This window comes from Ursus americanus, chromosome 8, assembly GCF_024610735.1.
Source record: "Ursus americanus isolate L20-20 chromosome 8, mUrsAme1.1.p, whole genome shotgun sequence".
NCBI lineage: Eukaryota > Metazoa > Chordata > Mammalia > Carnivora > Ursidae > Ursus > Ursus americanus.
Window position 1 is genome coordinate 53,047,543 of NC_142134.1, and position 17,388 is coordinate 53,064,930.

Here is a 17,388-nt window from a genome sequence, read left to right on the forward strand (position 1 = left end):
ATATTGTTGAATTTATCATCATGTATTACAGACATATTTGAGAAGCATCTTCCAGGGAACACTGAAATCAGCAAAGGAGCCTCATCATGGTTTCTGTAATTAAACTTTGAAATAGAATTTCCTGTTACTCAACTTTTTGGTCTACTTTCAAACTTAGGCACACATTGAATTGAAGAATATCCTGGGTGTTTCAGGTATGCTGTTTAAAAAACAGTTACTCTGTTTTTTGGGGGCACCTGGGTGGCTCAGTTGGTTGGAGGTCTGACTCTTGATTTTGACTCAGGTATGATCTCAGGGTCCTGGGATCGAACCCTGCAATCGGCTCCGTGCTCAGCAGGGAGTCTGCTTGAGATTGTCTCTCTACCTCTTCCCTTTCCTCCACCTGCATGCGTGCACTCTAAATAAATAAATAAATAAAATCTTAAAAAAAGAAGGTTACTATTTGTAACCACTCCCTCTGTGAATCAGGATTTTCTCAATACTGTGCAACTAAAATACAATACAGACGCAGACTGGGTGTTGGGGCTGATAAGAGCCTGTAATTGTCATTCTTTGTCCCCAATTTAAAGTGTTCACATTGTATTTGTACAACAGAGTAAACTGTGTTGTTTTTACCTGCCCGGCATCCTTCCTTCTTCTGGTAAAAGCACCTCAGTTTCCCTCTGAGTCGCCATCTGCCTCCACACCCAGTCTGTGGAGACTCTGGATGTCCGGGGGACCCACGGTGGCCACCCAGTAGGCGCCACTGTCAGGCCACAGTGACTGGTTTCGTGGTAGGCGTGTGAGCCAGGCCTGGCCACTGAGGCTTAGTTCTGGGACTGTGTGGGGCTCTCTTGGGAAAGAGATGGCAATTGATAAAGCTGGTTATAGGCTCAGAGCCCAGGGCCAGCACCGGGAGGAAGCCCTTCTTGGGAGCAGAGCAGCCAGTGGGAGGGAAGTGGTGCTGCATTAACATGGGCGAAAAGCTTTGATCTTATTCCATTAGACTCTCCTGAATCCCAGAACCACTTCTGGATTTACAGAAGTAAATAAATCCTTCTTTTTGTTTCTTCCCTGAGTCAGTGTAGACTGGGTTTTCTGTCACTTGTGCTCGGGAAAAAATCTTGACTAACGTGCAAAAGATTATAATTCTTCCCATTGGTTAATTTAAGAAGAGGCAACTGTCATGAAGCTGAGATGATAAAAGTCAGTTTGTATTGATAAAGCATCACTTCTCTTGGTTATGTATACGTTCAAGTTTCATGCAGGAGTCACTTGACAAAAGTTCTGTCGAAATATAAAAATGTAAAAACCAATGTAAAGTACAAAAATGTAAAACGCCTACAACCCCAGCCTATAAAAATAAGGTCAAGTGCAGGCGTAGCAAGTGATCCCAGACTATCCGCGGCCTGTCCTGACCTACCTGTTCAGCCTCAGGCCTTGCACTCCCTCCTTGTCAGAATTCTAGCACTCTCTCTAGCTGCCTTTGCCCCTCAGCTCTTCAAAGTCTTGCTTAGCTTGTGTCTGCTCAGAATACCACCCTTTTCTAGCTGTTTTTTTTTTCACTCCTTCTTTATGGTTTAGCTGAAAACACCTTCTTTGTAAAGCCTTCCAGAATCTTCCCACGTAGAACGAATTTTTCGTTCTTCTCCTTGGCCACCATCACAGTCTGAGCTGTATTATTTCTGGGGATACATAAATGCCTTTGTTCTAGTCTGAAGTCTCACGGGCAGGGCCTGCTTCATCCCTGTCTACTTTCTGTTTAAACTCTGGCACCTGGTAGATGCGCAATGCATATTGATCAAATGAAATTTCTATGCTGGGGCTTGGAGAAGCTTCTACTCCGGTTCGCTGGCCTGGGTGCTACTGGTCCTTCTCTTGTAGGGTGCGGGGAGACCAGTATATACACTGCAGCAGTACCGTCAGCACCGCGCTCACCAAACACCACAGATGACCTGTGTTTCCCCCATTCAAAGAGTCCCAGTCCAAGGGTGACTTTTATTAGCTCTATTTATTGGCCCAAACATAAACGGCTTGGTTTTAATGGGGCCTTGAGCCAAATATAGTAATGCGCAGATCAAAGAACCTCCAAGGCCATTCCGTATTGTGGATGCCACCATTCTCCATCAATTTGTATTCTGGCTTAGTGGGCTAGTACTTTGTCCTTGGGAGTCTCTATTTATCACAAGAATGGGAGCTACTTATCCAAGGAGTTTACAAGTATTTCACAGCATATTCAGCTCTCAGGAGGCTTGCTTCGGACCCAGCCATGCTGGGTGTGGCATCCTCTTTGGACATCACTCATGCCTCGTCTCACCTTCATTGGGCTGCTTAATTGACTTGTGTGCTTTGGGCCATCTGAGCTGATAGTGACTTCCCATGCTGCTTTCCTGAATAACTAATGATAGGCCTTATGCCTGCAAGTATTAACCACTCCCGACTTAAGTTGGCCTGGTTGGGCAGCACTAAACATTCTGAAACTGTCCTTCTCCTTTTCCTGCTGGACTTTCTTGGGGATGAAGCGCCCCACCCCACTACCCATTGAAGAAGAATGTGATGGTGGACACTTTACCCTGTATCACGGTCAAGCCATCCTCACGCTTGGAAGGGAATGCTTGTCTAGCAGACCTCATTCTTCTAAGTGGTGAGTAATTAGTTGTGATGACCCAGTTCCCACCGAATGATTAGGAATGTCCTCTTTGTGAAAACAGCCATGCTGAGAGAAGTGACAATAGAAATGCTAGGGTTTTTGGGATGGCCCCAGGGCCAGTCCAGACGTATCAAGACAAAACTCCTACCTTTGGGGCTGAATTCTGCCAGATTGTCAGTGGGAGTAGGGAGGAGGCAAAGGAGGTGACAAGGTCCTAGTTCCTTGGGCATTCCTACTTTGTTGGACAATGCAAGCAACTATATGGGACATGGCTGACATGTTAAAAAGAGATGGCTACCCTGATTTTCCAGCAGTCAATCCATCTCAAACCATTTTATATTCAAATTGATCTTTTCTGTTGATTTGGCCATCTGTTGATAACCCTCTCTGGGTTTACCCAATTACCCCTTCCTAGCAGTTGGGGTCAGGGAAACATTACAGGAGTCATAAAATCAAAGAGGGAAAGGGGTGCTTAGAGCAGATGTGTTGCTTTTTGTAACTAAAACCTAAAAAATTCAGAAAGAAATTTTCCCTCCCATTCTCTTTAGATCTTTTGATGCTGTTTTCCTGAAAATGTACAATTACACATGTTTTAGAATGTGGAATGAAATCATTAAGAAAATATGATCATAAATGGCTGTGATCTTGGGAATCCATTCAGGTCAGTCTGTTGTTAAGAAAACGGCAGGAGTTGGGGCCACGTGGCTGGCTCAGTCCACAGAGTGTGCAACTCTTGATCTTGGGGTTGTGAGTTCAAGTCCCACATTGGGTGTAGAGCTTACTTTAAAAAAAGAAAAGAAAAAAGAGAGAGGCGCCTGGTTGGCTCAGTAGGTTAAGCGTCCGACTCTTGATTTTGGCTCATGATCTCAGGATTGTAGGATACAGCCCTTTGTTTGAGATCTAGCCCTGCATTGGGCTCCAGGCTCAGTGGGAAGAGTACTTGAGATTCTCTCTGCTTCTCCCTCTGTCCCTCCCCACTGCTCCTGCTCTTTCTCTCAAAAGAAAGAAAGAAAGAAAGAGAAGGGCGGAGTGTTGGAGTCTGCTGGACACAGGTTCAAATACTGTCACTATGAAGTTCAGAGAGAGAACATGCATCAAAGTATTCAGTTCCTAATAGTGTTGTTTATTGTACTATAAGAACATTTTAAAAAGTGAAACTAAGTAGAGAATATTATTCTTGAACCCTTGCTAAGTATATGCACTATGCAAGAGTAAACTGCTTACTCTCCCCACAGATTCTACCATTTTTGCAAGAGAAGGCAGTGGTGGACAGCCCCTCCTTTCTTTGCAGACTTCCCTTGTTACATTTTGATCTGGAGATTGGTGGGTGTCTTCCTGTATCCTCAAAGGACTTATGGTTTAGTGGACACTGAGAGTAGCATCCACTTGTTCCTGCAGAGATTTGAAACAAGGGGCTTATTGGCCATCTCACTCAAAAGGCCCTAGACAGAGAGAAGGAGAAGGAGGAAGTCAAGAGATTTGGGAGTTGGAAGGAGATGAGTACTCTCTGTATCTGCCTGGCAGAGGAAAAGCTCCTAAGTGCAGAAAACACAATGACTGCCTCTGTTTGCTGGAAGGTTGCTGGTGTCTTTGGTTTTCAAGTTTTTGCCTGCTTCGTGGAAGCAGACAGAAAGCAAGAGATGCTGGATTCCCTGGAGTCCAGCAATTTGTAATGCCATGATATTAAAAAATTATTTTTAATTTGTTGGAATGTAAATTCAAGAGGAAAATGTGGGATTGTTGCATAAATGCGTGCTATTTTAAAGCCTAATAAGTCAAAAGCATTGTAACTTTGCAAGAAAACCACACGATGTGAAACATTTTCATGCTGTTAACCTAGCAGTCGTCTTAATCATGTGATGTGCACTTAAAATATCACATTTATCTCCTCCCCCTTGGCCATCGTAAGTGGGGGAGGGTACAGAAAAGTTTTTTCCTCCTCTTCTGTGTTAAAACATTTTGGTAGGTACCTTTGTGTAACTGATTAGCATTTGGAGGTAAATGCATGGATTCTGCTTTGGTTGGGATAAAAAGCTCCACTTTTTATTGGCAAGACCCTCCCCCTTGCAGGGATGGGGTTTCTTATAAAATGGGGTTCTCATGAAGATGGAGTGAGTGGATCTGCACAGTGCTTGGCCGTGGGCGCGCTCTGTGACTGTAACCCCCTCTTCTTCGAGCCATCGGTTTATCCTCACCAGCATTTTATGAGGAAGATAACACAGGAGTCATTGACGCCCTTGCAGGGAACAGAAAGCTCGCAATGACAGAGTGCCTCTCTCGGGATCACATATTGAGTAGGTGGGATTCATATTTAAGTGGTCTGGCTTTCCACCGCATCTTATGTGATGCCAGGAAATTCTACATTTTCTGTCTTCTCCCTAATGCTCAGGGAGAGACTGGGAGCTCCCTTGTTGACTGAATAGGTCTTCTGCAACGGCATGTTTATTGATGGACCAGAACAACTGAGAAGCAGGTATTACCCACAGTAGTGTCCGTTCAACGTTCCCTGATAGGATATCACAAACCTTCAGGCATTTGATAAGAATATTTTCCCCTTTGAGAGTAGCCAAGTGTTTTATTATGATTTTTTTAGGTTAGATTAAACAAAGACAATTGGTGTTTGAACCACTATTGTTGCCAAATTCACCAACTAAGTGCAAACAGGTTCAGATGCCCCATGATAGCCCACAAAGCCACATTACAAATGGTGCAGTCATTGAAAATGAAGCATTTGCACAATCCGAAAGTATGATTAATCTTACAAGGGATCGATTTCCATATCTTTTGTCCATAACGTAGCTATCCTTACATTTCATCAAAACACTGAAGCCTGAATCACCCTCCCGGGGCCTGAAAGACAGCATCCACCACAGGAAACAAAATCGAGAAAGACATCTCTTCATTTGGTGGAAGTGTCTGCTCGGAAGCCCCAGAGCTAAGAGGAGGAGGAGGTGAGGGTGAATCTGGAGGAGAGAGAGGTGGGTGGAGCTGGCAGCAGCCTGGAAAGGCGAAGCAGAGGGACAAGAGTTGCTTAGGGCAAAGTGCTTGTCAGGCATCGATGAAGTTGCAGTAAGGACAGTTTGTTCTATTTCTTTTAAGTTTGTTTACTTACTTACTTACTTTTTTAAATTTTATTTATTTATTTATTATTTATAAGCAAGCTCCACGCCCAGTGTGGAGCCCAACGCAGGGCCTGAACTCATGACTCTGAGATCAAGACCTGAGCTGAGATCAAGAGTCGGACACTTAACTGACTGAGCCACCCAGGGGCCCCTTTTTAAGTTTTAAGAAAATATTTCTAAGTTGATTTCACATTATTTTATCACTGGGAGAAAGTTTGGAACTTATTTGCCTTTTTTGGTGGATGGAGACCCAGAAGGATCTGCAGTGACCCCAGGGTCACAGTGCTAGTTCTACATAACCAAGTCCAGACTTGCTCTTCTGACTCCCCCCCCCTTTTTTTTTTTTAAAGATTTTATTTATTTATTTGACACAGAGAGAGACAGCCAGCGAGAGAAGGAACACAAGCAGGGGGAGCGGGAGAGGAAGAAGCAGGCTCCCAGAGGAGGAGCCTGATGTGGGGCTCGATCCTGGGACTCTGGGATCACACCCTGAGCCAAAGGCAGACGCTTAACGACTGAGCCACCCAGGCGCCCCTACTGACTCCCTTTTTGACTCTCATTAGCTTACTGCTGAATCCTGCCCCTGATACATTGCTGATAGTCCACAAATATTGGAAGGAGGAAGAGAGGAAGGAAGGAAGGAAGGAGAGAGGGAGGGAAGGAAAGAAAGAAGAAGGGAAGGAAGAAAGGCTCTGTCTCCCATACTTTTCATTAGTGGACCCCATTTTTGTTCCGCACAATAAGAAAACAAGGCAGAAGAGGTGGTGGTGGGCTTTGTAGCTGGATCCAAAGATGTAGAAAGCCACGATTCTCCTGGTAAAGTTTAAGAAACATCAGCAAAATGACTCCACTTCTTTTTGCTTTTTCCCATTTCCTGAGGGCAGTCATTCAGCATTGATGTGTCTGCTCCGAGGGTCAGGTTCTGAAGCCAGCCACAAGTTGAAGGCCACAGATAATCGAAACTGCCTTTCAAACTCTCTTAGGGAGGTGCCATGCCCGAGACTGGTGGACTGCTTCTCAGTCAGTACCCGCCCCCACGCCCACCCACTCCCACCCTCTCTCTCTTTCTCATATAATCAAACTTACAAAAGTTACACGCACGTAAAATTCGACTCCACTCTTCTACCTAATAGTCCAAAGGGAAGACTGAACGAAGTACTAATGAAATATTCGAGAATTAAGATCTACATGAAGGGTATTTCTTTAATTTGGTGGGGTTTCTTAGTTAAAGAAGAGATGGAATCAGATAAATTTTATTTTTATTTTTTATTTTTTTTGCTGTGCAGGCTTCCAAAAGGGGAAGCTTTTGTATGAATATCCCTGGGAAAAGGAGAATGAATTTTATGATTACTGAATTTAGAGAAATTTAAATGCAAAAGGAAATCCGTCTCTGCTGCCCTCTCCCTCCTGTCCCCCTCCCTTAAAAAACAAAAAACCAAAATTCCTGGTTTTCTCATACTTCCTCTTGAAGACTTGATTCAGGCATCAAAGCCTTCTATGGCGACCAGTGTCCTCCACATGTTGCTCTTTCTGCCTCCCTCTCCCTCTTCCTTCCTTTTCCTCCTGCTCACCTCTACCCCTAAATCTCCATCCCAGTCTTATTTACGTTGCAACCTCATGGTGGACAGAGACCACGGTCTTACGAAGGCCTTTGTAAAAGTTTATTAAACATGAATCAACTCCTGTAGACGTTACAGAGGCTTTGGACAGAGACCTAGCTGATTTCCTGGAGAAACACCTGGGGAATAATTTTTTTGGCTCCAAAAGGATGATATTTTAAGTCGTTATATATTTGCTGATCTTGGGGAGATTGTTGGAACCATCCAGCATGCACAGGAAGCTTGAGCTCATGGCCCAGTCAGCTCAGAGTCTAAATATTTGGCGGATGAATACTTGGAAATGCATTTAAACATTTAAAGCATTTTATTTGTTTTTCCAGTAAGTCTCATTGTCAGCGTGATATAATTCTGCAGTAAGCCTCTATCTGCTGAAGGCATAGGCCTCCTGGACAAGTCCAGGCCCAGGCCCCACCTCAAGTCTTGGCTCAAAGCCAGAGGTGTACGTCTAGTGGCTAACGTCCACACCCCTGAAGTGGGTTATTATTACCGTCATTCACCATCGTTGCCCATGTTCTAAAGTCATGCTAAGGGTCTGACCCAACTCTGCCCCGAAACCAACAATGAAACTTGCACACACGTGTGCACATGCGTGCGCGCACACACACACGTGCACACGCACACCATTTTCCAAACCAGATGCTGTAGTGATTCCTTCCTTTTGTCAGTACTGGATCTTTCCTGTTATTGCCAACTTTTAGCTCTACCCTGATGATCACCTGTGGTCAGTTTTCCTCACCAGCTTACCAGGCCACATACCTTTGGGCTGGTATATACGTAGGGAATACAAATTAATATGAACGCAGTAGATTATGTAAAACATAATTAGGGAAGCAAATTTGCTATAAAAGCAGCCTGTGTGTTTATGTAAGTCTGGAGCAATTATAAGCAATTGGACGATTTTCCCTGTGTGTTAGACCCACAGATATACTCTAGAACCTAAATTATATGAATTGTTGGCCTATCCCAATCAAGTGATCTAGATAATTGCTAAATATCTACTTTGCCACGCCATAGAGTCACAGGTTCTTGTCTCAATGGAATGGGAGTGAGCATCGAGTTCATTTCTGAAATTAGAAGTAGAGAGGGGTGGGGTGGAGTGAGTACGGGTGTGCACCTGGCCTGGTAATTACCATGGTAAGGTGTCTGAGACAACATGATAATCACCTTCTTGATAGAATTGGGGATGTGATAGCAACAGTAAAAATTACATTAAACTGGGCCTGATGCCAGACTGTCGGCCTCAAATAAACAAAGGACAAGAGAAGCATTTCTAAAGAAACTAACTTGTGAATCAAGGAAGCGAAACAGGCCAGAGAGGAGCTTGCTTGAAGGGCCAATGCTTTCACCTCTTTGCAAAAGCTTTGCCTGACCTAATTAAAATGCCCAATGTAATTAAACATCTAACCCTAATCTCTCTGGAAGCCCCTTGCTCCACCCCTTTCCATTGTGAAGATGCTCAATAGGGCCCCCACAGCTGAAAACTTCTGAACCAGGGTCTACTGAGCGCACATGTAAGTCTTAGCCTATTGAATTGGAGCAAAGACGCTAGTGATTTGCTCAGTGGATGGTGGTGTCTCACTCACTATGATGTATGACATGGATTAGTCCAGAGGGGCCATCTGCTGTTGGGGAGGGCGGTGGACAGAATCTGTTCCACTGTGGTGGATGATTCCTCCGTGCTGGCCAGCTGGCTTAAAGTGGACAAAGTGGACAGGGCAAAGTGATGCCCCAGCAGCCCTCTGGGGAAATAACTCAGGGGCCTCTCCCTTACGTGCCTCCATTTCTTTCTGTCTTGACTCATACACATACACCATAGAGCTGACATGAAACAACATAATTTGGAACACGGAGAAGAGAAAAGAAGCACAAGGCCGCCAGAAGGGCTAAAATTTGCTGGTCTTGGTATGAGAGGTAACTTTGAGTTTCCTGGTAGTCTGGGCAAAAAGGGGAGAACTGATAAGCCGTATAGGTTGTGTTATTTGGGAGCAGAAGCTAATTGGTGTTTTGGAAGAAATAAAGCTTCTTGCCATGGTTGTCACATCTATTTTTTCACATTTGATTTGATAGAGAAGAGAAACTGAATTTTTTAGGGTATATATAACAAAATGTCAGACTGCTAGAATGCTTGGCCTTTTGACAGGGAAAGCACCAGAACATTGACCCCCACAGTGACTAATGAGCAGTAGACAGCACTCAGCAATTCTCTAAGACTGGCAGGTTTAACTTTGCCTCCTGGCACTTGCCTCTTCAACACTAAGTCAAAGAAATATCTGTACTCCCATGTTTATTGCAGCCTAAGTTTTGAAAATGTTTTTGTCAAAAACAAATTTAACACAGATATGAAAACCAATTCTTGAATGTCTTCGTATTTGAAACACAGGGCAGTTGCATTTCTCTGCATCGTTAGGTAAAAACATAAAAAATACAGACATTTTTCTCTACTCAGGAAGGAGGACAATCAATAGAAATATTTTCTTTTTTTTAGTAGAAATATTTTCTAATTTATTCTTCACTGAACACATACATACACTCACTTGCAAAAACTCACGTTCAACAAGAAAATGCCCCCTCTCAATAAAAACAAGAACAATAACAAAATAATAGTTCAAGTCATATCTACACTTTGTATTTAAGCAAAGATCCTGGGAGTAAGTGGAAAACGTAAAGTTAATTGAAGGACACCTGGTGGCTCAGCTCAGGCCATGATCTCCGCGTCCTGGGATTGAGCTCCGTATCGGGCTCTCTGCTCATCGGGGAGTCTTCTTCTCCCTCTGCCCTTCCCCCTCCTCGTGCTGTTTCTCTCTCTTTTCTCTCTCTCAAATAAATAAATAAATAAATAAATAAATAAATAAGATCCTTAAAACATGTAAAGTTAATTGAAAGAAAAATGGTGAACAAACAGCATTATTAATATACAAAATATTCCTATTACATAAGTATTAATAGATGATATTCTCTGCTTCTCTAGCATTTTGGAGCCATATTTAGTGGCGGCATTATGTACAATTGCTAAGACTTGGAAACAATCTAAGTGTCCATCAATGGATGAATGGATGAAGAAAATATGATAAATATACACATGGAATATTATTCAGCCAAGAGAAAGAAGGAAATCCTGCTATTTGTAACAACATGGATAGACTTGAGGGCATCATGCTAAGTGAGATAAGTCAGACAGAGAAAGACAAATACTTTATGATCTCGCTTATATGTGGAATCAAAAGAAAAGGAAGGAAGGAAGAGAGGGACAGAGATAAAGGAGAAAGAAAAAAACCCAACTCATAGAAAAAGAGATCAGGCTTGTGGCTCCTAGAAGCAGGGCTGCTGGGTGGGGAAATTGGAGGAAGGTGGTCAGAGATACAGACTTGCAGTTCTAAGTGAGTACTAGGGATATGACGTAGCACACAATGACTATGGTTCACATTGCTCTATGGTAGATAGGAAAGTTGTTAATAGAGTAAATCCTAAGAGTTGTCATCTCAAGGAAGAAAACATTTTTTTTTTTGTATCTGTGAGATGATCAATGTTAACTAACCAGATGTCTGGTTATCACTTTCACGATATACGTCAGTCAATCATACTATACACATTGACCTTACACAGTGCTGTATGTCTATTATGTACCAATAAAACTGAAAAAAACTAATAAAATCATGATTTTTACCTTCTTCTCTTTGTATATCTGTATTTTCTAGAATTTGCCTACAATGGGCATAGATGGTATTGTCATGCAAGCATGCTGGTTCTGGGCGTCTCAGACCTGAGATCCTTTCCTCGCCCTGTCTCTGCTGGCTCTGTATTCAGGTGCCTGACCCTCCAGGCTCAGGTTCTCAGGCCCCTTGTCAGCTGGCTCCTAACTGGGTCTGGCGCACGGGAGGCTCTGGTGGGAGTGTAGGCAGCAGGAGGAAGGGGAAGTCAGGGCGTTTCTCCCTCTCCCTCTGTACTGGGGTGGCACCTCTGGCGGCTGCTGCCTCCCTTCCTTGGCTGCAGCTCTCACCGGAAGCCTGCCAGGGTTCCGGCTTCCTCTGGGCCATCCCGGGCCCTGGGCTTGGGTAGCCTCACCTCCTCCCCTTGTCCCTCCAGCCTGGGAGTGGCAGCAACTTCCTGCTGTGGCTAGTCTCTGGATTGCCTCACAATCCCTTGTTTGGCTTCGACATTTCTTTCATCTCATTGCATTAAATTTCCCCTATTTTAAATATTCGGAGTGGTTTCTGTCTTCCTAGCTGGGCCCTGATACAAAGAAACAAAAATGTGCTTGAAACACAAATAAATGGGGCAAAAGAATGCTGAAGAATGTGAGTTGGAGAAGTAAGCCAAGAAGCCACAGACCACAGACAGTGGCAGCACACAGAGGAGTGCCCCATCTTGGTGTGCACCAGTTGGGAAGGACTTCTGGTCACCTAAGGACCTTCTTAGGCCCGCTGACATGCACAAACATAGCAGTTTTACATAGAGTTGTCTGTTCCTGGAGTGAAGGATAATACTATGTAAGATCCAGAAAAAAAAACCCAAACCCCAAACCAAACAAACCCAAAGGATTCAGAGTTCTAAGTCATACGTTCAAGTCCTGTGGTGAATATTGTGGTCAACTCCAGAGTATCCATTCCACCCCTCCTGCATGGCATAGCAGCCATGGGCTTTGAAGGAGACTCATCCAATCCCCAGCTTCTGGGCGGTGGCCTCGATCGACACGGTCTTTGGCTGATGCATGGCTTTGTATCCCAGTCCTGAGTCAGTCAGTACTTGGCATTCCCTTGGCTCCTGGTGTGATAAAAATGAAACCTGATTGGATGGGTGATAGGAGAAAGAAGTCCTTTCTCCTTCTTAGATAGTGTGGTGGGTCCTAAAACTGCTTCAGTAGTTGTTATGAAATGAAAAAAGAACCCGAGAATACAGCTGACACACCCAAAAAGGATAAATCCAAGATAGTAAAAATAAACAGGGCCGGATTTCTGATCAAACTGTGCCTGAAGCCCACTGCCCCACTTTTTCTGTTACAGGAGTTCCTCCATTTCCTTTACTGTTTAGTACACTTTCATTTGTTTTCTGTTACTTGCAGTCAAAAGCACACTAGTTGATATCCAGAAATGTTGTTGTATTGGCTGTGTGTCCTTGGGCCAGTCACTTGATCTCTCTGGTCTTCAGTTTTCTCATTTATAAAATGGAACTCTTAAGACAATTTACCTTAAGGAATTTTTGTGAGGCTCCAATGAGGTAATAAACGTGAAAGTGCTTTGTAAATTGTAAGCAGTTATTTGAATCCTTTTATTATCACACATATAATTTATTTCAGTTGTTCATGCCGTTTTATATTTCTCCTACAGAGACAGAACTTATTTTATCGAGCCTATAGTTCTATAATACCTGCTTTATTGCTGTGTCATGAGTGTTCATCAGGATTAATCAGCAATAACCATTATTTCACTCCGGACAGCTCTAAATAATTTACTTTTGAAGTCCCAGGTGACCTATGTAAGCTCGAAAGAGTTTACCTCCAAACTCTCAGCCGAGTGGAAATGAATTGAGTAACCCTTTGTGTGACCACTCATAACTCACTTGTAACTCGTGTTCTTTTTTTTCATTGCCATCTGGAGCAGCCTGTGAAAGCGGGCGTGTGACATTCCTCTCGCTGCGTGAAAGTTTGGGTGCGTCCAAAAAGGACCAGCTGGCCAGTTCTGCCCTCGCATTTTCTTGGAGTTGCTGCCCTGAGGTTCTTTGGGAAGTTGAAGGAGTCGGTTAGGCATGAACCTTTAAAAGAGCTATAAAGCTAAGAACCCCCAGGGAAGCAGCACAATAGTATTTAGATTTTTGTAAGAACAAAATATGAAGGGCCATTAATTTATCAGGACTAATTAGATAAGGTCTCAAACAATTAGGCAATGAAAATAGAAGTACAAAAGAAGTATGCCTTCGGCGAGTTCGTCCTGCAGTAACTGGGGTACTTTACGACAGGGTATGGCCTTGAGAACGGTGGCACGTCGGGGCAGGCAGGAAACCACTGGGACTGAGAACTTGACCGTCCCACGGGGCTGGGGCGAGCCCAGGGGACAGGAGCTGCAAGTCCAACCTTGATCCTTGTCACCTAGCGAGGTTGGTACGCCTCCCAAACAGACCTGCAGCTCCCCCTTCTCTGTCTGCTCTGCCGTCAGGCTGGCTCCGGTCCCCACGGCTCTCTCTGCCCCCGGGCTCACCCCCCATGGCCCCCAACTCACCTCTATTCATCCTCCATCCTGCTATAATGTTAAAAGTCAGTTTTTAAAATTACACTATGCTGCCGCCACCCTCTCCTTCCCTCCCTGAAAACTTCCACTGGTTCCCCATAGCTCCTCCTTTAAAGCCCAGACTCCCTAGCGTGGCAACGGTGTGGGGTGGGACTCCTTAACAACTCACCCCGTGGCTCGCCCACCACCCTTTCTCACACTCCCTGGCTTCCTTCCAAACCAAATCAGGGACCTCGGCCATAGCTCTTTAAGGCCGGTGGTTATCACAATTTTATGGTCATACCAATTACTTGAGCTTGTTTAAAATGCAGTTTCCTGGGCCACATCCTCGCAGGGATTATGATCCAGAGGACTGGGTCCAAGAATCTGAAATTTTGTAAGAACGTTGGCCAAGTCAAGTTCAGGTGGCTCGGACTGCCTTTGGAGACACACTGTATAATAACCCATATCACGCGGTAGTCCACTTCTTCCCTCTCGCATCTGCCCCCTACTAGAAGTCCCCGGAAGGAGCAAGCTTCAGGTCTTTTGCAGCCGTGTTTCCCTAGGACCTGGCGCAGTGCTCAGCATGCACCAAGCGCTTGCGTGTTAAGTGGATAAATGAATCCCAGCACAGCCAGTATCTTGAAAATAAGGCAAGGGATAGGAGTCAGGAAGCAGGGCCCTCAGCATGGGGGTCTGGAGACGTTGGAGATGTGAGGGTCATTGGAGAAGTTGTCGATAAAACCTAGGCACAGGAGGAAGGACGATCCTGCTCTGCAGTGGTGACAGGGAGGGGGGGTTCACAGCGGCACAACAAGGGAGCGGTGCTTGCGCAGGGAAGGAGACTGGGACTCTTAGCCTAAGAGAGGTCTGGGAGAACTGGGCTAGGCAATGGGCCTCAGGCTGGGAATTTCGGTTCAGAGTTCCAGGTTATTGCTCTAGAAAGCAGCCGTTGCCAATGTTGTCTGCAAATTATGTTTACCTGGAAGCAGTGTTTTTGGAAGCACATGAACAAACAAAAGTCCGATTTTCACGTTCCAACCCAGAGTCGCTGCGCGAGACTTTAGAGATAGGTGGAGGGGACAGCAAAGTCTTTACAGCAGGAGTCCGGAAACGATCTCCATGTGTCCGTGTGTAAGGTGCCCCCCCATAATCACACTGGTTGTTACCCACTGGGCCATTTCTATTTAAAGAATCATATTTGGTTTTTGTTTTAGCTCAAGGAGACATTTTCTGTTATTATTCCTTTGCTTATCTCTTCAGCTCTGTCTCTGTTCTCTTTGTAACTTCTATTAGGTGGTTGGTGGAATTTCTGGGTGTAACTTCTAAAGTCTCCTAACTTTTAGTATTTCCATCTCTTTTTTCTTTAGTATAGTGTTCTGGAATAGTTTCTCAGCCTACTCTGCGAGCAAAGGGCTGAGTTCTGCTGCGTCCGTGCTGTTATTCTGCACGTCTCTGGACCTTGATGTTTCGATGACTGTATTTACTCATTTCCAAGATCTCTAAATACTTACGGTCACAACAGACTTTTCTTGCTTAGGGAACACAATATCATCTCTTAATTCTTTTTTTTTTTTAAAGATTTTATTTATTTGAGAGAGAGAGATTGAGAGAATAAATGGGAGGAGGGGTGGAGGGAGAAGCAGACTCCCCGCTGAGCAGGGAGCCCAATGCGGAACTCGATCCCAGGACCCTGGGATCATGACCTGAGCTGCAGGCAGACACTTGACCAACTGAGCCATCCAGGTGCCCCATCTCGTGATTCTTTGGAATATTCCACGTACAGCACTTCTTTCAAGATTTTCCTCTGTTTCATTTATACTGTTTCTTCAGATATTGGTTTTTAGATTAGTTTAGTTTAGTTTTCCTTTCATAATTTGGGTCTTCCTTAAATATTTGGTGATTCTGGACTGTGCACTGATTTTTCATTTGATAATGTGTTTTCTTCTAGATCAGGGCCAGCTAACTGTGACCCGTGGGCCAACTCTGGCTGCTGCTTGTACTGAAAATGAAATTTTTTTGGAACACAGTCACACTCATTCATTTCCATATCATCTATGACTGTTTTCGTGCCAGGATGGCAGTGCTGAGTAGTCCGCAAAGCCTAGAATATTATCAGGCCCTTTACCAAAAAAGTTTGCCAATGCTGCTGGATCTAGCCATCACTTTATGGAAAATACAGCTCGAAAGAGGACCATGGAGATCAATGTCGATACATCAACCGAAGCAGACACAAGTTATTTATTTATTTATTTTTTTCCTAGGCAAAGAACTTTATTAACCTTATTTCAAACTTTATTCCCAGGCTTCTTCAGCTTAATTAGCTGCAAAGAATGAATTGTGTATAAGCAAAAACTGAAAAGAGCTGCAGTGTCCAAAGGGCTTGGGCTTAAAAATATTAGAGATCTAGATTTTATCAGATCCATGAACAAAATTTTAAAAAGCAGTCATAATATAAAATAGCAGCTCCCAGTAACTTCTTCAAGTTTTATCTTCTTCAGAAGTTGACTCAATTCAGTTTGCTTCATTCTTGGAAGCTTCATCAAAATTCTCCACAAGATCTGGAACTTCATCATCGTCATCCTCTCCGGTAGCAAGTGGTGCTTTCCCATCCACAGATTGTTTGGGCAGAGCTTCAGCCAGTCTTCTTAAACTAGTCAGACTGTCTGCACCAAGTTGGTTTAAGATACTGGGTAGCATTTCTGTCAGCTGCTTTGTCTCAGCATGGCCTGTAATGGTGAAAGTGTTCGCTGCGAGCGATGCCTGAACTTTGGGGTTATTAAAATGGATCACTGTTCCTTGGTTTGTGAACATGTTCACTTCTTCAATACCAGAGATATTGTTTACCCCTAACTTCTTTAAGGAGAACTGAAGTTTTTTATCATCTGCTGTAGCCGTTCTATGAACCACCTTCTTCTTTCGGCAAGCAGTTCCTTTCCCACCAATGCGCACTTGTGCTTGCAGTTTGGCGAGTTTCTCCTGGTTCATGATAGTTTCTTTCATCTTGTTGGAGCGGAAATGGGACCGCGCGGGGGAATAGGGTTGGCGCTCAGGGGGTCTCGGGCGGACCAGCTGAGATTAGGTGCACACACGCGGGGACGCAAGATGGCAGCTAGAGGAGACACAAGTTATTTTATAAGACAAAAGACTCAGTTTCTTCACAAATGACATAAAAATGAAAAAGAAAAAGAAGGGAAATTAATGTGGATTAAACAATATTTAATAGAAATATTAGCCAAAAGCAATGTGTGACCCTTGCTTGGATCCCTAATTGCAGTAAATGAGCCATAAAGCAAATTTGGAAACGGTGGGGGGAAAACGGAGCATGAACCAGTGTTTCTGATTTTTACTGATGTAAAGTAAATGACCTCACCACTTAGGGCTGTAAAACAACAACCGTGTTATATTCACAGGTTCTGTAGGGTCTGCAATTTGGACAGGCGACCCCTGGGTGGCTCAGTCAGTTAAGCAGCTGCCTTCAACTCAGATCATGATCCTGGGTTCCTGGGATCGAGTCTGAGTTGGGCTCCCTGCTCTGCGGGGAGCCCGCTTCTCCCTCTCCCTCTGCCCCTCCACCCCTCTACCCCATTTTGCTCTCTGTCTCTCAAATAAATAAATAAAATCTTAAAAAAAAAAGAAGGAAAAAAAATTTGGACACTTTTGGAGCCTTGACTGGGAAGCCTTGAAAGGCTGGGCTCAGCCGGAAATGTTGATTGAACCCCTACAGGTGGCCCCTTGTGTGGCTGAATTCTGAGAGGGGCCATCTTGAGAGGGAGTTTCTGAAGAGTAAACAGGGTGAGAGGGTCAGGTGGGCGTTA

The 17,388-nt window shown here is 44.2% G+C and overlaps 1 protein-coding gene and 1 pseudogene across 1 annotated transcript in view; one reads left to right on the forward strand and one right to left on the reverse strand.

Annotated features, from left to right (window-relative positions):
• Positions 1 to 17,388, forward strand: part of LOC148109590 (uncharacterized) — a 123,649-nt gene that overhangs the window by 72,035 nt on the left and 34,226 nt on the right. The window contains 1 exon segment of the mRNA XM_087863919.1: positions 17,260 to 17,386. Coding sequence (XP_087720045.1) covers positions 17,260 to 17,386 — 127 coding nt within the window.
• Positions 15,844 to 16,685, reverse strand: LOC148109591 (transcription factor BTF3 pseudogene; annotated as a pseudogene).